Source organism: Mauremys reevesii, linkage group 5 (assembly GCF_016161935.1).
Source record: "Mauremys reevesii isolate NIE-2019 linkage group 5, ASM1616193v1, whole genome shotgun sequence".
NCBI lineage: Eukaryota > Metazoa > Chordata > Testudines > Geoemydidae > Mauremys > Mauremys reevesii.
In genome coordinates, this window is record NC_052627.1 from 37,350,318 (window position 1) to 37,374,310 (window position 23,993).

The following is a 23,993-nucleotide window of genomic DNA, read 5'->3' on the forward strand; positions in this document are numbered from 1 at the left end:
TTCCAATTCTGTGCAGTTTCTCATTGGAGTCTGTTTTTGAAGTTTTTTATTGGAGAATTGCGACTTTTAGGTCTGTAAGTGAATGACCAGGGAGGTTGAAGTGTTCTCCGACTGATTTTGAATGTTATAATTCTTGACGTCTGAGTTGTGTCCATCGCCATCAGAGGCTCGTTCACCTGCACAGCTATCAATGTGATATATGCCATCATGTGCCAGCAATGCCCCTCTGCCATGTACATTGGCCAAATCGGACAGTCTCTATGCAAAAGAATAAATGGACACAAATCAGATGTCAAGAATTATAACATTCAAAAAACAGTGAGAGAACACTTCAACCTCCCTGATCACTCAATTACAGACCTAAAAGTCGCAATTCTCCAACAAAAAACTTCAAAAAACAGACTCCAATGAGAAACTGCACAGAATTGGAAATAATTTGCAAACTGGACACCATTAAATTAGGCTTGAATAAAGACTGGGAGTGGATGGGTCATTACACAAAGTAAAAACTATTTCCCCATGCTAGTTTTCCCCCTACTGTTATTCACACCTTCTGGTCAACTGTTTGAAACGTGCCATCCTGATTATCACTACACAACTTTTTTTCTCCTGCTGATAATAGCCCACCTTAATTGATTAGTCTCATTAGAGTTGCTATGGCAACACCCATTTTTTCATGTTCTCTCTGTGTGTGTGTATATATATATATATATATATATATATATATATATATATATATATATATATATCTATATATATATATATCTTTTTACTGTATTTTCCACTGCATGCATCCGATGAAGTGGGTTTTAGCCCGTGAAAGCTTATGCCCAAATTAATTTGTTAGTCTCTAAGGTGCCACAAATACTCCTCATTCTTTTTTGCTGTTACAGACTAACATGGCTACCACTCTGAAACCTGTCCATTCTAATTCAATATACTCCATTCTAATTCTTTTTAAGAAAACAATTCCTTGTCCAAAAGAGATATTAGTGGCTGTTATTTCGGTATGCACTCTCTGGCTAATAAACATGTTTTTGTTCATGTTTTGTATATGCACACACATATATATACAGGTGGGAGACATTGTCAGAGAGGCAGAGGCAGATGGTGATATTAGCAACATATTTTTGAAAGGGTCTAGTGGGGAGAGAGATGAGAGTCTGTGAGACCATGAGAAAAACACTTTAATAGTTCAAGTGGAGAAGACTCATGTTTGGTTCAGGGTTTCAGAAGTAGCGATGGAGAGGAGAAAGATAGATATTAGAGATGTTACATAGAATTAGGGCAAGTTTAACTCAGGCATTTAACATAATATAGGTAAGAATGAAGTAAAGTTAGAACACAGGAAGCAGTAATATGTGAATATTTAAAATAATTAGAATAAGATTACAAAATAGTTCCCTTTACAAAACTCATTTTTTGGACTCAGATTTTCCTGGGGTAGTCTCCTCCTGATGACTATTTTTTTTATATAACATTTGAGTACAATATGTCAACCATTTTTTCACGGTGGTGAAGATTTAGAAAGATAACACAATACTTCCTATTTTTTTTAAGCTCAAACACCCTTAAGGCAGAGCTGCAAGAAAACAACAAAAATGGTTGAGATTTGAAACTTGACATGGAGACCTATTACCCTTGTATGTCTTTAAAAAGAAAATTTTAATTTAGTAAAATAAAAGAAAGTTATTGAAAGTTTTCCATCAAAAGTTTTTTTAAAATGGAAAATTGTTGTTTTTTTTAAAACGTGAAAAGTCACAATTTTCTGTAACAAAAAATCCTCATTTTCCAACAGCTGTCATAATGAACATTTGAAAATTATGAAGTGAAGAAGTGCAGTAGTTTTTCGTTAAATCAGTAGACATGCATTTTCAGAGAGAAGCAGTGTCAGTGCACACTTTTCCAAACTGGTTTACTGACAGTAAATGCTCCTAATTTTAATGCTACTTTAAGATTTTCTTCAAACATCTCTTGTTTTAGAAATCTCTGTCAATCTTAAATCTGAAGCTATGTGTAAAGAAGAATCAGTAGTTTTAAAGTTATGAGCAATTAATTTGGCAGATCCTGGGAACACTAACTCACATACCCAGATAACGGTATATACATGCATAGGAAATGCATACTTAGTCTGTATTACTAATAGACACTAGTCAACTCTTCCTGGTGCCTTTTAGTCTACAAGTGCACAGTTTACTTCTAGTAGTAAACTGTGCACTTGTAGACTAAAAGGCACCAGCAAAGGACAACAATTTTCCTATATCACTCAATTGCCTGTTAATAGAAATGGGTGTCAGCATGAAGAATATAAGCAATTAGTGTATAAGGTTAGTATAATTATATGTGGGCACACAAATGAAGAGGTGTAGGTGCAGTACAGGTCAGTGATCTCTTGATTAATACATATAATTATTTAATTTGCTAACAGAGTCACATGATTATTTCCTTCTTGTAGTTTTCAACTGATCGGAGTTTTGGAAGATAGTACAAAATTGTGCATTAAGGAAAAGTCAATAAGGCACAACAGTTAATGTCCTAATAAAACATGTCGTGCCTCTTACATTAAAAGCCTCTTTTGAGTAATCAAGCCATGTTTACAGTAATTAAAGAATACCTTTCCATGTTTTATTTATAATGAGTCAATAACGTGGATGTTTGCATGGAGAACACTTGGAAATGTTTCCACTAAGCTGATATGACACAACAACAACAACATCACCCAATGAATGAAGTGCTCACTTTAGAACTCACATGCATCACTGAGTACAGACTGCAGCAAGTCTCTTAATGGAGCCAATGACATGCCTCAACTCATTAAGTAACTTTGTACTATTTTAGTAACCCTCATAAATTGCTGGAGAACACACATACATACACTTGAACACATTCTCTCTATGCCAGTTACAATGAAATATTGATAATATTCCAGTCAACCTGAAGAGAAAACCTGAAGATTACACATGAAGTAATTTTTAGTGAATTGAGGTGGATTAAGAGGAAACTCAAGATTAACAAAAAGAAATAAACCAAAATTGCAAGTCAGTATTTTGAACTGAAAAATGCCCCTAATATCACTACTAATATTAATTTCTAATTAGTATTCAAAATAAATGATCTTTTCCCCACTGATTTTTCCACTTTTGTATTTCTTGCACTTGCTGGGGTGGGCAAACTGCGTCTACTTGAAGAACGGATGTCTATGGAACACTATGGCAGGGCATATCCCAACAGAATATAATGGTCTACTTTTGTTTAACTCACCTTGTTATAGATAACACCAATAAGAAATGATTATACAGGCAGGTTAAGATGCAATGGGCAAAATACTGACATCCTTATTTAGTCCTCCGTACTTGGGCAAAACTTCTACTGATTTCACTGAGAGTTTCCTGATTAAAGACTAAGTAAAAACTGGCCAAGGACCTCAGGAATTGGTCCATGATCATGAAGAGCTACATTAGCTACAGCAACTCCCTATAGTTTTTCCTTAATATCACTTTATACCCCATGCCCTGCCAACTTTCTCTGAAAACAAGCTTTTCAATGGCTTTCAAGAGACCTAAATTCTATTCCCAGCTCTGCCACAGACTTGCTGTATGATCTTCAGCAAATCATTTAATCTCTCTTTTCCCTCACATCCTTTGTCTGGTCTATTTAGTCTGTAAACTCTTCTAGGAAGGGATTGTCTCTCACTATGTGTTTGCACAGTGTCTAGTTCAATGGGGCCCCGATTTCAGCTGGAGGTAGGTGTTACAATAACACAAATAAATAATAATTTTGGCCTCTTCACTCTATTCCTCTCTGAAACTCCTCTCCACCATACCCTTTTTTCCCCATCCCCTAACACAGGGGTCGGCAACCTTTCAGAAGTGGTGTGCCGAATCTTCATTTATTCACTCTAATTTAAGGTTTCGTGTGCCAGTAATTCATTTTAACATTTTTAGAAGGACTCTTTCTATAAGTCTCTAATATATAACTAAACTATTGTTGTATGTAAAGTAACCAAGGCTTTTAAAATGTTTAAGAAGCTTTCTTTAAAATTAAATTAAAATGCAGAGCCCCCCGGACTGGTGACCAGGACCTAGGCAGTGTGAGTGCCACTGAAAATCAGCTTGTGTGCTGCCTTCGGCACCCGTGCCATAGGTTGCCTACCCCTGCCCTAACATATACATACTCCAGTTCCTAGCTTTTTAAGCTTATCCTTTCATTCTTTTGCTTCTCTAACTCGTTATTACCTCCTCCAGTCAAATTTCCCAGCTTCTTTAATATAATGCAGCCAACAGTCCCCTTTGCAGTACGGTTGACCTAGTTGGGAAACTATGTATTCCAGAGGTGACACTTCAAACAGGAAAAAATTCTAGGCTTACAATGGAATACTCTGAAAATTGCCTCAGTTCAAATAAGTGGTTGAGTGTGCATCCCACTGGTCCTCCCAGTACTGGGTGTCACGTAAGTGATGGTGGGAGAGGGAACAGTGAAGAATCTGGGCAGCCTAAATGGAGGGACAGGACGGGGAAAGGGGGTTACCAAGAAGGTTTAAAAAGTGAGGAAAACGTAGAAAGTGGAAGGGACATTGTACAGAGAAGAAAAGTTGAGGCAGGGAGAAGTGCATGTGAAGGAGACAATTAAGTGCGCTGAATCAGGCAATTCTAATCTTCCAGAGAAACATTGGGTGGGTAAAAGGAATCTATTGGTTACTCAGAGTTAGTAAGGAAAAATATTTTTTTCCTTTTAATTTAAATTCGTTTTAATGAAGGTTTGGAATAACAAGGACTTTAAAGACATTTATAATTTTTAAATTTTTCTCCTAATATCATTGCTATAGGATTGCTTTCTAATCATATTGCGACACGTCATGGTGTCTGTCACATTCAAATATTGCTGCTTCTTAGGAGGTTGTGGCACTCAGTTTTCAGCCTCGTGCTTTTCATTGCACCTGTGATATTGCAAAAAGCCTGGAATGACACCCATGCTGTCTTTCCAGAATTGTTGTCAGTTAATTTGCTTTCCTTATCACCCTAAGACTGACAGGATGCCCTTCAGAAAATGCAAAAACACTTCATATCCTTCAGGGACTGATAAAAAGACTTTTGAAATCAATGGGATTCCTTCCATTGCGTCAGTGGGCCTTGGATTGGACACTAAGTACTTGAGATGATGGAATACAGCACTTTCCCATTGCTCCTCTGAGTCAGCAATGACAAATAGACAGTGCTAAAAACTAGGTTTAAAATCCTGATACCTGATTTAATTGTAGCTACCTGAAAGCATCCTGATTTAAATCCTGATTTAACTGTAGCTACCTGAGAGCACAAAGTTCCTTCTTACCTGTGTGGTAAAACTTTCCTGAAAATCCAAGGTTGAAGGTAAAATTTGCAACCTGAGTGCGCAGTAAATTTTGAGTCTCTAGTAATGCCTGAAATAAATAAGAAATTAACATGCATTTAGAAAAATGAATATAAAATTTAGGAATGCCTCGTATTAAAATTTGTATCCACTGACGAGAAATAAAATTAAGGTCTTCTTTAAATATGTTCTGTGGTTTGTTGTTGGGGGGTCATTCTTTTTTTCTTAAGTCTATTAGTGAATACATTTGGGAATTTAAGAAGGTGAGGGCCCAACACTACTGGCAAGAGCTTTGTAATTTAGAGTAACAGAAACAGGGCAAGATCCTACATAGACTTGTACATGTTTTGATGTTTGGCAATATTTGAACTCAGGTCTCTAGATGTAACAATATACTAATCAATTGAACCACCATAAACACGGTGTTTATATGTAAAATTTGAATAATGAAATTTACTAAAACTCAAAATACAGGTATTGCTTGCCAACCTGGGCATTAAAGGCTTTTGGTATAACTTACCTGTTAAAACTTCTTTAAAATTGTAGCTTGTAGGCCAAATTTAGCCACGGTAAATGGACTGTAACTCCCTATTGACTTCAGTAGGAGTTGTGTGCATTTACCTCATGGCTATGTTATTATGTTTATTTTTTCTAAAAAAAATTTATGCTCCTAAAACATGCAAGTCTGATTGCACTGGAGACAGAATAGCTTCTGCCATCTACTCCTACTGCCTCATCAGTGTGTCTCAGGTCAATTTTGTGTACAACATCTGTACAAATAAACGACAGAAGTCTCTGCACACTTTCAGTCTTTGACCTCACTGACGAGACTGCCAAGCAGTGATGCTTCCAATGGCAGTTTTTACTACATGAATGTCTCTCCACTTGGGACTGGTCTGAGAACAACAAACATTTTACATCGGTCATGCTATAGATACCAGCTGGATAATGGTTTCATGTCTCTACTGGTTTGACCAGTTTTGAATTGGTGAAGAGCTTTAATTATCAGCAATCTTTTGAGCACCTATCATGTTGCTCTTAAGAAATAAAATAGAAATAGTCAAAAGATATAATAACAAAGTTCACAGTAGTCAGATATTTATATTCTTCCACTGTTCAAAGAAAGAGGCAGGCATTGGCCTACAGGTATTGAAACTCCAACTAATACCTCCTTTCATGGCAGGGACATCTGGTCACTAATCATTAAATTTGTCAGTTACAGGAAAATGCTTAGCCCAGTTGTCTCAGTGTTTGAAAGCTAAAAAGCATTTCTGACCACCAACTAACTATGAAACATATTTGAAATTAACATGTATCTTAGCAGCAGAAGTCTGTGTTTATGATAACAGACAACTAAAGATGTTTGTCATTTGGGACATACACTGGGCTTCCACACAATCTAAGAGACAGTCAGCAAGTTTTTATTTTCTTTTATTTTTAAACTTAACTACATAGAGAATTTTAAGGTAGAGGTAACAAGAAGTTATTCAAGTAGTTTAAGAACTGTTATCCAAGGAAATAAATTAGCAAGGGACAACAACAAGTGACATCTAACTGTAGTAAACTGTGTGCCTTAGCACTGAATATTAAGAGATTAGTATTGTCTCCAGCCTATCTGGTTATACATTTATTAACTAGATCATTTTCCTTTTGTGACCTCACCATACGTTAGTACATCAGTGCTTGATCCTCACATTGTAATATTACACATTATGTATTATGAGACCAAATACAAAGGGAACTGGTAGACAAATGTAACAATTATGTTCCAGTATACTGCAATTATAAAATGAAGATGGTCAGCACCAGAAATACTGATTGGGTCAGAGCTTCAGTGGTTGAAAATTGTCACAGCTCCATTTAAGTCAACAGAGCTATGTAGAATGCCACCAGTTTAGAATCTGGGCCATTATTTTTAGAAACATAGTTTTCCAATATACAGAGCTTCTTGCATTTCGGACTGGTATGCTGAGCAAAATCAATGTGGTTTGTCTTTGTGGATGAAAGACCCTGAAGTATTATCAATTAAAATATGGTATACCACTTGTTTTATCATCTCATTTTTTCCTTTCCAAATCCCCTTGCAATGTTATTTCGTAAGATCACAAAAAGGGGAAGGGGGAAAAAAAATCGAGAAAAGAAACATTCTCATTAGGTCTCATGAAGTAAGGTATCATTAGAAGAGTACAACAAGGATTAAGTTCTAAATCCTATAAACTATGGTCATATGATTTTCTCAGTCTAAAGGGTAAATGTGTCACTCAACATTTATTGCGAGCACCAAAGACCTTTTTTTTTGTCATTTCAATATAACACACATCACATATATTCACTTATATGGAAATTAATTTCATTTTTATTGTCTCATTGTATGTTAACATTAAAGAGACACTATCGGATAGGTGAGTCCTAACATTTGACCAAATGTTATATTGTTTGTAAGTGTGGGGAATGTCTTACACAGATCTCAGTATCTTTCTAGAAAATAAACACAAAAAGATCAATCCTGCCTTGAGAATAATTGAACCCTTTCCCTATTTTTAATAATTACTTATTCAATCAAGATTCTCATTGACTCCAGCTGGCTTCAGCAATAATTTTGCTAGATGAAGAATACACTCTGTTGTGCTTTGTAGGCACAGTCCATAATAATAGGGAATACAGATCTGCACCACACCAGGAGAGCAGCAGTTGGCATTCAGAATGCCTCCTGGGTGCACACAGACCGCTGCATGCCTGCCCTCTTAAGGAATTAAACATCTGCATTGGTGGCCAGCTCTGCTGCCTGCATAGGGTTGCCAACTTTCTAACTGCACAAAACCGAACAGCCTTGCCCCACCCGTGCCCCTTCTCCGAGGCCTTATCCCCGGTCCCTCCATCCCCCCTCTCTCTATCGCTCGCTGTCCCCCACCCTCACTCACTTGCTCATTTTTACTGGGCTGGGGCAGGGGGTTGGGGTACACGAGTGAGTGAGAGCCCTGGCAGGGTGCCGGCTCTGGGGTGGGCCAGAAATGAGAAGCTCAGGATATGGGAGAGGGCTCTGGGTTGGGGCAGGGGTGCGGACTCTTGGGTGGGGCCTGAGATGAGGGGTTTGGGGTGCAGGATGGGGCATTGGGCTGGGGGATGGAGCCGAGGAGTTCAGAGTGTGGGAGAGGGCTCTGGTCTGAGGCAGGGGTTTGGGGCGAGGGAGGGGATGAGGGCTCCAGGTGGCACATACATTTTGGGGCTCCCCGGAAGGCAGCGACATGTCCCTTGGCTCCTAGGCATTGGGGAGGCCAGGCGGTTCCTCATGCAGGCACTGTCCCTGTAGTTCCTGTTGGCGGAGGTTCCCGGCCAATGGGAACTGTGGGAGCTGGCGCTCGGGGCAGGGGCAATGTGTGGCGCTCCCTGGCGGTCTCTCTGCTTAGGAGCCAGAGGGACATCTCACCGCTTCTGGGAGCCACGTGGAGCCAGGTAAGGAGCCTGCCAGCTCCGCGCCAACCGGATTTTTAACAGCCCAGTCAGCACAGTTGAAAACTGGACACCTGGCAACCCTATGCCTGCATGGAGCCCTGGTTCACTCTTCCCTGCTCCCTTTATGGCACTGTGTGACTCAGCAGATCAGGAATGGTGCAGTCTCTACATCCCTTGAGAGCAAGGATTAGTCCTTATGCAGGCTTCACAAGAGAGGTAGGTGTCTTATGCCCTCCTCAACCACTGCACAGTCACATAAAGACCATGCAGAATTTGGCCAGGAGGAAGGACATTTAAACAATGGGCATTTTACCTGATTCAGAACCAAATCTGGAGTCCTACAGAGGACCCTCTTTTCTTCTCAGAGGAAGCATTCCCACCATCAGAGGCTAGAGAAACCTTCCTCTGCTCTGTGGAAAAGCTCATCAGGTTCCTGATCTCCCCCACTCAACTTCAAAATCACCACCTCACTTCTTAGGTCTGTCATCAGCACTGAGTTCACTGTTAATGTGTTATGTGGATTCCTTTGCAAACACTTATTTCCCCACTTCCCAGCTGAATATTTCTTCACTTTCCAACAGTGTCTGTCAAGCCCCCTCTCCCCAACATCCAAAATTTAGATCCTGCTCTGCTGCCACTTAGACCTGTAGGTGCCTACATTTCTTCCAGAAATCCAGGACCCTAGCTCACACCTAGGCCCTGGGGGGATTCTCAGTCAGGTATTCCCCCACCTAGCTTGCCTGAGGGGCTCAATCCCACAGATATTCTCAGAGCATGCCTAACTCAGATAGAACACAGTGCCACAGCACCCTAGGACAGTATTCACAGCTGAGAATACGAAATAGAGATTAACACCTCTCTCTAGTCCAGAGTTAGGCACCTATGACCCAGATCCTCAATAATATTTAGATTAGAAATAATAATTAGAAATATTTAGATTTCTAATTCCCATGGGAGTTAGGTGCCAAAATACCTTTGAGGTGGTGGGGCTATGTCCCTTTGGGGGCAGGGCCAGGCCCCAACCATCTCCTTGGCATTTCCTATAGGCTAGTTTAGTCCAGTTCCTGCTCAGCTTGCTGGCTTCTGTGATCCCCTTCTTAGATGCCTAACTCTCCCTATACATTGCGTAGAGTCTGGGCACCTAACTTGAGACTGATGATTTCACTGGGCAGCAGGGCACCTAAAGTTAGGTATTACAATGCAGAGCCTAAGTCCCCATTGTGGATTTAGCCATAGATTGATGGTGGTATCTTTGGCCAGAGTATTTATAGGCCTCTTCATTTTTGGTTATTATATCATCATTCAAAAAAAAAATCAATGTTAGTTCTTCTGAGTAAGGATTGCTTAATAGGGCAATTAGCATAGAATAACTATTTAGATATGGTGACTCACATAAAAAAACTGCAGATTCTATGGTAGATTCTAAGCCAGTAATTAAACTAATGTTATTTTATTCTGAATAAGTAAGTTAAATAAATCTAATAAAATAATCATTTAACATGGAAAGAACCACAAAGCATATCTAAGTTTGGTGAAACATGCATGACCTCATGCCAGGCTAAGCACATTTTTTTAAAAAGTAATCAAAGTGTTTTTTTCAAGTAGGGCACTTAAATTCGGTGGAATCTTTTTAGAATTTTGTGTTTCAATTTATTAATTGATTCTTCACGTTGTCAGTAAGTCTACCTCTCTCTAGGACATCCATAAGATAAATCTTTTTTTCTTTATATTGCATTTACACTCAGCAGTATTTTACATTAATCCATGTAATTACCTTTTGTATGTTTGAGTTGCTTTGTCTTTATTCTTCATAATTGGTGCATCTATTAAGCAAGAATGATATTTTCCCATAGTGTCCTTGTTAATTACAACTGTATCCTTCATTTGCATAATAAACTTTTTGGGGAAATTTTTGCAGTAACATTTCATGGCTAATAGGAAGCAATTTGCTTTCCTTTATTAAGTACATTAAAACTTCATGCCCTAGACATCATTGACTGTAAACATTTGATATTGCTCAAATTTAATGCACCAAGGCATTTTGCTCTGCCATATTAGGTTTTATTTATGTGCTATGTTCTGGATTGTTAGGCACTAATGAGACTTCAGCTCTTTTTGTTCTAAGACCTAACCTCTACTAACCTCATTTTAATGAGTTCATTATTTGCTGTCTTCTGAATGGAAGGCAACAAATTTTCCTTTTAATTAAAGGTCAAAACACCTCTGGCTAAGGAAAGTGAAGAGGTTATCAAGCCCTTAGAGAATGGCTTTTTCTGATATCTACTCCAAGCAGAGGCAGACCAGATTGGGGTGGGAGATGTCTCTGGAGACCAAAGTTCTAAATTTAAGCTAAGTGATAACAACACTAAAACACAGTTGCTGGAGTTCCTTAATCATTGTAAAAAACAACAACAACAACAACAAAACCCCCCAAAACAAAAACAAACTCCCAAAAGTCAGCCAAAGTAATTAAAGATGCTTTACTCCTAACCCAGAGGTCTGCATGGATCAATACCACTGCTAAAGCATGATCTGTTGTTTGAATGAGGAATGATTTACACATTGCTGAGGACAGGTGACAGATTAATTGAGCTGCAAAAACCAATCTAATATTTCTTATCAGTGAAAGTGAGTTACCATCAATATTTTTGGTGCTGCTTCTAGTGAGACAGAGAACTGTATGATGTGGTTAGTGAACATTTCCTTTTTATGAACATTCTATGCATATTCATGTGAAATTACAATGGCAACTTTAGGCAGATTAAGTAATAATACAGGTATTCATTTGTATAGCACTTTGTCTTTAAAATGGTGTACAATGATTAGCTATTTAGGGCAAGATTTGCTACCCTTATTTGAGTAGTATCTTATTTCACAAGACATTTCTCTGGAAAACATAAGACTACTTATGAGTAAGGTACTCCTCCTAAGTAAGGGTTTTTCTTAAGATGTCACTTCCTTCATGTGAGGCAGCACCTGCAGCAGGCTAACCCTGCAACAAGCAAGTCACTGGCAACAAATAAAAATAATAGCTCAGCATCAGGCCTACCTTCCCTCAAAGAGGCTCTGGCTGGTAGTAGTCTCTCAAGAGTTCCTGAGCCCAGCCAGGCTTCTCTCCTGGAGTGAGAGCTGGAGGTCTGCTCTCCCTCCCAGCAAACCCCACATTGAGCTGGGATGTTCCATTTTAACCTCTCCCTCCAAACCTGATACCTGTTGAGTTTGGGGGGTAGGGGGGAGAGTGGTGGGGCCATGCCTGACACCTACTTCAGATGTAGCAGGGTGAGATTGAGCTCACAGCTGTGATGCAGAGAGTACCTTTCCAGGACCTGAGGAAGAGCTCTGTGTAGCTTGAAAGCTGGTCTCTCTCACCAACAGAAGTTGATTCAATAGAAGATATTGCCTCACTCACCATGTGTCTCTGAACAAACAGCGCCTCATTAACCCTTTCCTGGCCAAAGTGAGATTTGTATATCCCATCACAACAATACCAAAAGATATGGTGGGAGCGGGGGAAGGTATTTCTGCTCTCCAAACTATCTCTGATTTGCTACTACCATCCTGAATTATGCAATTTCCACATTATCATCCTAGAAAATGGCCCTTGCTTGGAATAGTGTTCCAATATCTGACAAATATGGGCTAATAGGCTACAGTTGTGGTATCTTTCATGGCCATATCATTATTTAAAGGTGATATGACAAAGTGTTGCAAACATACGGTAGCCTTCCCAATGCTCAGTGTCATAATTCATGGTGGAGGAGATCCTTATGCAGACTAGAAATTCCGTTATTACCAGTTTCTCTTCCTTTTACGTATCTTATCCCCCCACCGTCACCACTGTCTAATGAAATCATGCCTTGTACTTTGTACTTCCATATATACTTCCAGTTTTCTGATGTCTCCCTTCTTCTCACTTGCTACCTTTAACATCTGCCATTAATGCTTTGCAGTAATATATCACAGAGGTTCCCAAGCTGTGGTCCATGGAATGCTTGCTAGAGGTCTGTGGAATGCTGACTGGTCACATAGTGCCGGCTCTGCTCCTCGTTAGCAGCTGCTAATTTGCAGAAGAAAGCTAAAAATACAGTAAATAATTTCTCAATGTTTCTTTTCCATGTAAGCACGTTTGTAGTTGTTACAGGGATGTGCACTGAACATGATAGGGTGGCCTGTAAGGACAGGAGGTAAATCCCAGTTCCATCTCTCTCTGGTCTATGCAACGGAAAAGCCCAACAATTCCTGATATAGATCTTTTAATCTTCAAAGCAACCGTAGTCCTCACATCTCTGAAGTATTTAACCAAGTATCAGACTCACAGACAGGAAAATTAAGCAGAGGAATTAAATAGTCTAACACTAGAGAAAGAGTCTGTGTTCACAGTCCAATGTTTGGACCACAAGGCCAGCTTGTTTTTTAAAAAGGAAGGACAATCCAGTCTATTTTAGCTGTACTGGTCCTTGCAAAAATGGACAAGGGGTTAGATCCTGACCCCATTGAAGTCAGTGGGAGTTTTACCATTTATTTCAATGGGTCCACTTGAGAAAGACAACATGAGTGTAATACAATGGTCCATTCCCTCTTGCTGGCAGGAATACTCGGTTCAGCCTATTACCATTTTGATCATAAAACATCCCCTACAGTATTGGCTACCAGATGGACATGGACCAGTTTTGCCAGAAAATTTAAATTCCTTCCCTTCTCGCACATGATGCTGTACTTTGGGGCAACTTGTTGTTGAAAATTGACAAGAAACCATTAAGGTGGAGAGAGTGCCTCATCAACATGGCTGACCTGGCAGGTAAAGAGAGTGGGTAATGCTTCAGAAAGGTGGACCTCGGACAAATTAGAAAAGATTTTGTCTGACTTTTTAGAAATCTTTTATTAATTCCTAGCAGAGAGAAACTGAGATGTCACTCTCCTTTTCCCCCTCTTCCCTCCCATCCCCCAATTCATTCCTTTCCTTTTCCTTTCTTCACTTTTTGTTCTTTTGTCATTTTCTAATCTCCCCTTATTTTGGTTAAAAAAATCAATACAATATAAATAAAAAGAAATTTTGACTACATAATGTATGGATCATAAATGTGTGGAGCCAGTATCATATCATTGAGTTATGAGCTAGATTGTTAACGGCATTTAAGCATCTGTAGATAAGTGCCTAGTGAGATTTTCAAAAGTGCTTAAGTAGTTAGGTGCCTATATGACATTGAAATCAATCAGCATCTTTAATCTCCTCTATACCTTTGAAAATCTGGCCCTTTGCAACAATTGCACAATTGGAAAACCCACTCTATAAGCTAGAATCAACAAGATTTTGTGTTTTCCCATAACACTGAGTTTGAATACACATCTGTTTTTAATAGCACGTTTATGCCAAAACAATAATTGATGATTTAATATCTCTTATTATATAATGACATATGTAATGTTCCAAGAATAAAAAGCAGTGAAGTAAAACTCTTCCATACAGACAGCTGTTGTGAAGAATAATAAAACCTATGAGCCACAATAAAAAAAATGGTGATCACCAAAAATCATGGCAGGAAAGAAGGGCGACATTATTTGAGGTGGGGGTAAGAGGGGGAGGAAATTGAGCACTCGGGCAATGCTCATTGTTCTCTAGACAAATGACCAGTTATGGGAAGGCAGGCCACATTTTACACCGATTTATGCAACAGGGCATTATGTTATTTAATATCATGAACACCCAAGGAATCCTGAAAATATAGAGAAAATGATATCTAAGGCAATGGAAAAGTATTTTAAGACCCACCATTGGAAATACACCAGTAAACATATTGAAATATGGAATTAATGAAGTTGCTTGGATGCAACTTGGATCAGAATGTGCCTGTATGTCACCCAGGGAACACTGAACGGGGACACTGAGGTAACATTAGCTGTTATCAAAGGCAAAAATGGACACTCTTAAGGATGACACTATGTGAGTATGATATGAACTGTGTACAGTATGTGCAAAACTTAATATAAAATAACAAATAATTTTAAGTGTAATATAATAAAAGCCTCTAAGACTTATGAGAAGTGTCAGGATTTTATATTCTAAGGTACACAACATAGATATTTATGCTGATGATCTGTCTACAGCAGGGGTTGGCAACCTCTGGCATGCGGCTCGCCAGGGTAAGCACCCTGGAGGGCTGGACCAGTTTGTTTATCTGCCGCATTGGCAGGTTCAGCCGATCATGGCTCCCACTGGCCGCTGTTCACTGTCCCAGGCCAATGGGGGTGGCGGGAAGCCGCGGCCAGCACCCCTCGCCCGCACAGCTTCCCGCCACCCCCATTGGCCTGGGACAGCGAACAGTGGCCAGTGGGAGCCGCGGTCCACCGAACCTGCCGACGCGGCAGGTAAACAAACTGGCCTGGACCACCAGGGTTCTTACCCTGGCAAACCGTGTGCCAGAGGTTGCTGACCCCGATCTACAGGATATCAAATAGGTTCCTGCCTGCATCGCAATCTTCAAAATAATGCCCAATCTCCTCTATTTGTCATTCCACTTGTCTCCTTCTTGTACTTGTGCCTTTGTTCCCATTCTTCGCGCTACTCCTGACTCTTAGACCATCCTCTTTTGAGAGCACCAAGCTCCTCATTTTTTTCCTTCGAACCTCCTCTGGGGGGCATGGATCAACATTCTCATCGCGCTCCCTGTCTATACCCAGCCTGGTCCGGGGAAGCTAATGATCCAACCAGTGGACCAGATTCGTTGATGAAAATCCTGGTCTTGTGCCACCTGAGGCACATTGCGCATACGCTAAGAAGAAATCCTCCTCTAGCCTCATTTGTTTTAATCAGCTTGCCGATGCTGACTTCTATTTGAGTGTCATCTCCTCCTTTTCTTCAGTCTAATTTAAAGTACCGACCAACCAACTGCACACAACAACTTCAAATCTACCGAGACAGAACTGAAAAACTTCAAGCCTGACTTTGCCCTTCGTTACAGGGTGCACTTCCTATGAAGCTACATCTGTGTAATTGAGGACAGGATTCATCCTTCATACTCAATTATATAACATCAGTAATTCTCTTTATTTGTTGTGACCCTTTCCATTCCTTCTTTACTTTCTTCATTCCTTCTTTCTTCACCTGTTATCATCATAGCTTCTATTTGTCTAGTTTTAGGATATCTTCTTCTGAGGTGACGTATACTCTCAACTTCCACTTAATGTTCTGTCTCTACATTTCCATTTAAATCAATGGGAGCTGAGGACAATTTGCATCTCAAAATGCTCAGTGCCTTGCAGTACTGGGCCCTTTGGACCTGTTTTAAAGTACATTGAAGTCAATGGAAGTTTTTCCACTGATGTCAAAGGACCAGGTTCCTAGACTGTAAACTGGGATTGTATCTTTTCTATTTTTATTATTTCTTTAAGATGATATAATAATCTACAGTGCCATATACATAATACATAATTAATATTAAGGAATCTGATGATACCAAACACAGACAGCCTGTCTACAGGTCTATTTTATATTATATAGCTGTGACTCCAAGCTTGACTCTCTACTTCAGTCTGCTCAGCATTGCCCTTACTGTGAGGTCCAACAGGATATGTCGGTTTCTTATATGCATAAAGGAGTAATATTTTGTCCTCATGTGTAATAAATGTATTACAAATAGAAGAATTTATTTTTCTTGACTGGAATCTCCAGTTTAGAACTACTTGTGCTGCTATTTTTTAACTCTTAGACTCAGAAAATTGTCAGGAGTCTAACTGCACATAATTCAGTACACAGGAGTGCGGCCGTTCCAGGAAAGGTTTGGCCATTTTCAACAGAGTGGGATGAATGGGGTAATATTGCTCCAAATGCATCAACTACTCATGAGTTATTGACTAATAGTATTGCTATACAGTTCTGAACATGGCATTTCATTAAGCGGTTGACGCTATAATAGTGATAATGCATCTTAAGGAATTGCATGACCTGGTGCAAAACTTAACCACCTAGTCAATAAGGATGGTAAACAGTGGCTATTTTTCTCAGTGAAGAAGCAGTCTCTCTCAATTAGCATGAACACTGAAGCTCAGATATACCCACCTGGTCTGATTAAGCTTGCTGTAAGCTTTAGTAACTAGAGGCTCAAATCCAAGCAGAGCTACAATATGATTAACAGGGAGACATATACTTACCATAAACAATTGCTAGGTGAAAAATATAGAGAGGAAAATATGTGTTTTTATTTTAACAGGAAGCCAATTCAAAGGTTCAAGTCAATTCAATCTAATTGCTCTCATTATAAGTCACCCAAGAAGATCTTAAAGGGTTAAAATAGAGTTCACAGCCCGGATCCAAACTGAGTAGTCACTGGGCCTGTCCCTTATTCCATCACAGCAGAGATAAAGCTAATCTTCAGCGAACTGCAAGTAAGCAACAACTGTCTGTAGTAAAATGCTGTAATGTGTGCAAGAAATCTACAGGCTAGTTTTCAAACTACTGCTGGCCCTCAGTATAAATGAGATTGCTAATTTAAAGTGATTTGAAAAATACTAATAGAAAACCAAGTTCTGTTGAATATACATTTACAACAGTCCAACTAAGCTGAATTCAATAAAATTGGACAGGTAAAACAGAGCAGAATCTGGCCCACGGAATTTATTTTCTAGCTAAGAATGAGTATCCCCCATTGACACTAATGGGAGTTACACACAGACCTCTGGGGTGGATGAACCCTTAAGGCATTAATCTTGCCACAGAACAGGGTCATTTGCACTGCAGTGACCTCAAACAGCTGTAACGCAATGGTTCATTGCACTTTCAACAGTGCAGTCAAGGGTCTTATGGAATGTCCATTATCAATCCATATTTTCAGAGGTTTATATAGCTTCAGGAAAAAAGAATAACAAACAAACTCCTTCAGGCTTACGCTTGGTATAAATAAGACTGACAGTCTGGGTGGGAAAAAACACCAAATTATTTTGCTCTTCAGAAAAGAAAAATTGACAGATGGACCATCTTCAACGTCCTGCCCCTTTTGCCATGTTTTTACAGTGACAGGAAAAACAACAATTACAATATGATAACTATATTTTCATCTTTTGAATAAGGTTTTAACAGTCGGGTTAAGAGTTCACCATTCTACATGGTGTCTACCAGCATTTTCTTCTTGTTTTGTAACTGACCACACTGGATAACAATGACGAATGTACCTGATTTTCCAATTATTATTTGTTCAGTTGCTATTTGCAACAATATGCTCGGCTCCACACAAGATAGACAATGAAGAAAGATTTTACCAGCTGAAATACTGGCTAATTAGCAACATTCCCATCTGAATTGCAACCTTTCCTGTCCTCACTTAAAGCAGGGGGCTGTTTTTCTCAGACTTAGATATGAATGTGATCTTGGATTCCAAATTCCACCTTTAAATTTGAGACTGTTCCAGTTTTCAGAATTTTGGTGGTGGCTTGTTACCAATCTGGTTTTCTTTTATATTTACTTTTGGCTAAATTATGAACTTTAATAACAGTCCATAGTAAGGGATGGTAAAAACCTGTAGCACCCCAGAGCAGGCATTGAGAGTCATTCTGCTCCAGGGAGGCAGAAAGCCTCTTGCAATTTCCAGCTGTGCAGATGGCTACATACATCTGGGAGGAGGAAGAGTTGCAGTTTGCGTCTTCTTTGCATCTGGCTGACTCTGTTGGGCCCTGCATGAGGGGACAGAACCACAGCTCTACCTCCTGCCTATTCCTCTTAATCCCTTTTGGACACTGAGAGTTTCCAGGACAGTAGAGATCAGTCCCTGTGCCGCCAGAGTACCAGGACTGCAGATCTGCCTGGCCCTTATGCAGGCATGCAAAGGAGAGTGAAGTTCCTTACACAATTTCCGATATTCACACTGGGATTCTATGTAAGGTCTAGGCAGAATCTGGCCATCTGCAATCATGTTTGATCCCCAGCACCAGAGCTGTCTGAAATTCAGAGGTAGAATAGTCATTTAAATTAGATCAATCATGTCAGATTAAAAAATAACTCTGAACTAAAAACACACCCTCAAAACTCAAAGGGACATTGACAAGATTAAAACTGTGTACTAATAAAAACAGCCACACCTCTCTCTCTATTTTAGGGATTTGTATTGGCGCCCATCACCATGCTGTGTGTCACTAATATTAATATTATAATTTAGAGTTTGAGATATATTATTTCTTTTTCAGCATACTTATCTCAAATTTCTGAACTCCTACCAATAATCTCAAATTTATACTTAAAATGTACTGCTTATAAACTGATGTATATGCCCTGTGGCAGCACTAGGTATTTTAAACAGCAGTCTCTCAGTAATAAAAACTGAGCTTGGAGCACAGGAGATATATTCCAAATTTGGGCCTGTCCTTCAGTTTTCAGAATGGGCATGTATATACTATGAAACACACAACTAATGGCTCACTGTGGATGTCTCCAGACATTTGAATCAGGGGGTGCTTAATTTTTTTTGACTAGAAGAGATAACGGAATCTGCAACAGATATTACATTTTAAAGGAAGGGGATGCCAGAAACACCCAAAGGCAAAAGGACAGAATGGAGCATGATCTTTCCATTTGTTGGGTTTTTGTCTATAAACCGTTATTTTTAAAAGCGGTTCAGTATGCCACCTCTTGCAATTTTATTCTCTCTTGTTGAATTTGGGTGTTCTTCTTAAAGCCCCAGACCCCAGGCTCAAGCAATTACATTAAAATCTCTGCTTTCATTTAACTCAATCAATTTATGCTGAGAGCTAGATCCTTTCCAGCCCCTGCCCCTAACATTGGAATCCTAGGTGTTCTGTTGGCATGGCAAGACTTGACATGACTGCACAGTCTTACTCTCTCTCCACAGCTTAGAAGCCATGGAGCCAAAGTAAATGGTCCACAGAGAAGCATTAACTTCAGCTGTGCTTTGATGAAGAGGTTTTCTGGGGAAGCATGCAATTCCTAATATCTGCTTCTTCTAGCCAGCAGCACAGGGCTATGGGCTATGCAAACATATTTTGTTTCTGCAGAGGAGCTTCCAGAAGCTCTGGGAAGAGGGGAAATTGCCAGATAGAATGGGAAGAGCAAGTGATTGCTAATTTTGCTTCAGCATGGTTTACAGAAGAGGAGATCATCAATCCCAACAACAGGTGAAGTGATCACAATTTTTCATTTTTGCACTGTAATTAAGAATACATCTGACAACATGATCATCTAGTAAATTCCTATCTTTTTATAAGTACATGACAATATGCATTAAAGTCAGTACAAGATTTGCATTTTCATGGCTTTGTACAGAATGGACTATTGTTTTCTCTTCAGAATTATGAATAATATAATCATATCACAGAGAATCTCCTTTGCACTACTTTCTTACATCTAGTAATGTTTCTATTTTACAGAAACCAAAATTATATGTAGGCCCTCTTTGTCTTCAACTGATTTCAGTTAGACATCTGTCTGCAGCCTGTAAAGTGTAATGCAGTGTGGGAACTGCAGTCTCTACAATTAGGCCTGGTCTACACTAGGACTTTAATTCGAATTTATCAGCGTTAATTCGAACTAACCGCTCAACCGTCCACACCAGGAAGCCATTTAATTCGAACTAGAGGGCTCTTTAGTTCGAATTTGGTACTCCACCCCGGCAGGTGGAGTAACGCTAAATTCGCACTTGCTAGCTCGAATTAGGCTTGGTGTGGATGCTAATCGAACTTAGCAGCTCCGGGAGCTATCCCACAGTGCACCACTCTGTTGACGCTCTGGACAGCAGTCCGAGCTTGGATTCTCTGGCCAGCCACACAGGAAATGACCCGCGAAAATTTGAATTCATTTTCCTGTCTGGGCGGTTTGAATCTGACGTTCTGGTTGCACATCGGGGCGAGCTCCGCAGCACCTGCAACGATGCAGAGCTCTCCAGCAGAGGAGTCCGGGCAATCCCAGAATAGAAAGAGGTCCCCAGCATGGAGTGACCGGGAAGTCCAGGATCTGATCGCTGTGTGGGGCGAGGAGTCTGTGCTCTCGGAGCTGCGCTCCAACAAGCGGAACGCGAAGACCTTCGAGAAGGTCTCTAAAGCCATGAAAGACAAAGGATACAGCCGGGATGCGATGCAGTGCCGCGTGAAAGTGAAGGACCTAAGACAAGGGTATCAAAAAGTCAGAGCGGCACACGGACGCTCCGGAGCCCAGCCCCAGACATGCCGCTTCTACGAGGCACTGCATGCCATTCTAGGTGGGTCTGCCACCAGTGCCCCACCAGTGACGGTGGACTCCGAGGACGGAATAGTGTACCGGGACAGTTCCCCCTCCCTGTTCGCCGATGGGGAAGATGAGGAAGGGTCTTTAGAGGACGGCGCAGGCGACATCGAACCCACTCCCGCTTTCCCTGACAGCCAGGATCTCTTCATCACCCTCACAGAGATCCCCTACCAACCGTCCCCTCCCGTTAACCAGGACTCGGAATCAGGGGAAGGATCAGGCGGTAAGTGCTACAAACAGGGAAACATTTATTATTTTAAGAAACAGGGATTTATATAAAAAATAGAAATACTATATAAACATTTTTAAATATGAAACTAAACAAACAGCAGGTCTACACAAACAGCAATGGAGCAATAGTCCTCTGGGGATATTTCAAAAAAGCTCTCAGAGAGCAGCTGGAAAAGCCTCAGCAAGAGGTTTCTTGGGAGAGGTGCTTTATTGGGTGCTCCGTTGAAGCACACTCTTCCGCGCCATGCCATCCTCAGGTAGAGGGGGACCATCGCCTCTACGAGCATGGCAGCGTAGGGTCCTGGTCTGTGCAGGGCTTCTATTAACATCCGCTCTCTCTGTGTGCGCCTGACACGCCTCAGGGTGATGTCGTTGTGGAAGTGCTGCATCTAATTAGTGGAATTAGTGTACTGTTACTATTGTGCATGGTAGACTTTTACTTTGCATAAGAAAGACCCTCGCTTAACAGAGTTTTACTTTGCATAAGAATGACCCTCGCTTAACAGAGTTTTACTTTGCATAAGAATGACCCTCGCTTAACAGAGTTTTACTTTGCATAAGAATGACCCTCGCTTAACAGCCACGTGTTGCAGGCCTCAGAGGAAAAGCATACAGGGTCTTTCGCTCACTGGCGGGAGATGCCGCATAACGCTCATCTTTTCTGCTTTGCACATTGCCTCCAGCAGGAGAGCACAACTAAGCACTATCTGATAAGCAGTCTGTACTGTAAGGCTTACCAGGACTTTGTGCAAGAGGGATGCAGCTGTCTCTCCTCGCTTGTGCGCTATCCAGTGCAATCGCGCCGCCAATGAGAGCGTATTCCGAAATCTCGGACTAGTTCCGAGATCTCCTGAGACTTGGTTCCCTGTTTGGTCTTCTTAACTGAAAATGACTAGACTGTGTTTACTGTTGGCAAACATGTATTTGTTCAAGGAAATCACCTACTTTTTCGCATCACACAGCTTCGGCTCCTTCACGGACTGCCCGCCATCCCCTCGCAGAGGCTGGCTCAGATTAGACGCCGAAAGAAAAAGACAAGGGACGACATGTTCCAGGAACTGATGGCCAGCTCCAGAGCGGAGGCGGCAGAGCAGAGACAGTCGAGGGAGAGCCTGTGTCAGCAGCATCGCACACACATGGAACGGGAGGATAGGTGGCGGCAGGAAGACCAGCAGGCGACTCAAACGCTGCTTGGTCTCATGAGGGCAAACGGACACGCTCCGGCGCCTTGTAGATGTTCTGCAAGACCACAGGCAGGAGGAGAGAGCCCCCCTGCAGTGCATCTGCAACCGCCCTCCAACGCCAAGAAGTCCTGTCCCCCCCTCACCCAAAGTGACAAGAAGGAGGGGCGGTAGGGGCCGTGAGAACTGTCACTGCACCGCAGCAGAGCGCTAATGTACAAGACACCTCTCGCGCTGTAAAGTTGTAGAAGTTCTACACTTACAGGATCACCCAGTCCCAAATCCAAGTTTCAACCCCCCACTGTGTATAACATTATTAAAAGCGGTTTGCTGTTACTCTCTGTTTCCGTCACGTTTCTCGTGTCAGAAGACTTTGTGGGGGGGGGGGGATTTTTAATTACAGTGCATAGCCCACATTACCAGGGTACAGACTTGGGGGCAGGGTCAACTGCAGGGCACACACAGACTGCAGTCACTAGGCACCAGGGACAGTGTGTGTGGTGTATGCTGCCCCGGGTCTTTCCTTGATGTGTAGGGTCCTGGTGCCTGACATCCCCGAATGTAAAGGCAGGCTTCCCTTCACATGCATTTGGACCGTAGTCACGATCCTCCCCGGTGCCCCGAGCCCCAAAGAGACCTCATCCAGGGGCAGATACTCACCCTTCCCCACACCCTCACCCCTTCCAACGCCCAAACCCACAGCCGTCATGGTAACCCCTATCCAAGGACGGCACCCCTCGCCCCTTCCTGCAAACCCACCCATCAGTGCACACCTTAACCAGCACAGAATGCTTCCATGTTTCAACGAAGAAACAGAAATGCAAAGTCAACGAAAGATTTATTATTAATTACTAAAACATGTCCTTAGTTTTAAAACGTCCTTGGGAAGTGGGGAAAACTTGGTTTATGATCAGGCTCTCTTAAAATCAAGTGGACAGTCACAGGTTACCCTGCTCTGCGAGGAAACTCGCTTTCAAAGCCTCCCTAATGCATATCGCTTCCCGCTGGGATATTCTCTCAGCACGGGTGTCTGGCTGATCATAAACAGCAGCCAGGCGATTTGCCTCAACCTCCCAAGCGGCCAAAAGGTCTCGCCCTTGCTCTCACAGAGATTGTGGAGCACACAGCAAGCAGCAATAACTACGGGGATATTCTTCTCGCTGATGTCCGAGTCAGTAAGGTCCGCCATCTCCCTTGAGACGTCCGAGCACACTCCACCACCATTCTGCACTTGCTCAGCCGGTAGTTGAAGAGTTCCTTTTCAGTGTCCAAGGCGCCTGTATAGGGCTTCATGAGCCAGGGCATTAGCGGGTAGGCCGGGTCCCCGAGGATCACTGTAGGCATCTGCACATCCCCAACCGTTATTTTGTGGTCCGGGAAGAAAGTGCCTGCCTGGGCGTCTAAACAGACCAGAGTTCCTGAACACACGCGTCATGAACCTTGCCCGCCCACCCGACGTTGATGTTGGTAAAACGTCCCCTATGGTCCACCACAGCTTGCAGCACCATTGAAAAGTAGCCCTTTCGGTTAATGTACTCGCTGGCCTGGTGGGCTGGTGC

General features: G+C 41.4%; 1 protein-coding gene across 6 annotated transcripts in view; it reads right to left on the bottom strand.

Annotated features, from left to right (window-relative positions):
• Window positions 1-23,993, bottom strand: part of LOC120406425 (bifunctional heparan sulfate N-deacetylase/N-sulfotransferase 4) — a 302,448-nt gene that overhangs the window by 98,525 nt on the left and 179,930 nt on the right. For all 6 annotated transcript variants that reach the window (XM_039541294.1, XM_039541295.1, XM_039541292.1 and 3 more), the window contains one exon: window positions 5,329-5,416. In XM_039541294.1, the coding sequence (XP_039397228.1) occupies window positions 5,329-5,416 (88 nt within the window). The remainder of the gene's footprint in view (window positions 1-5,328; window positions 5,417-23,993) is intronic.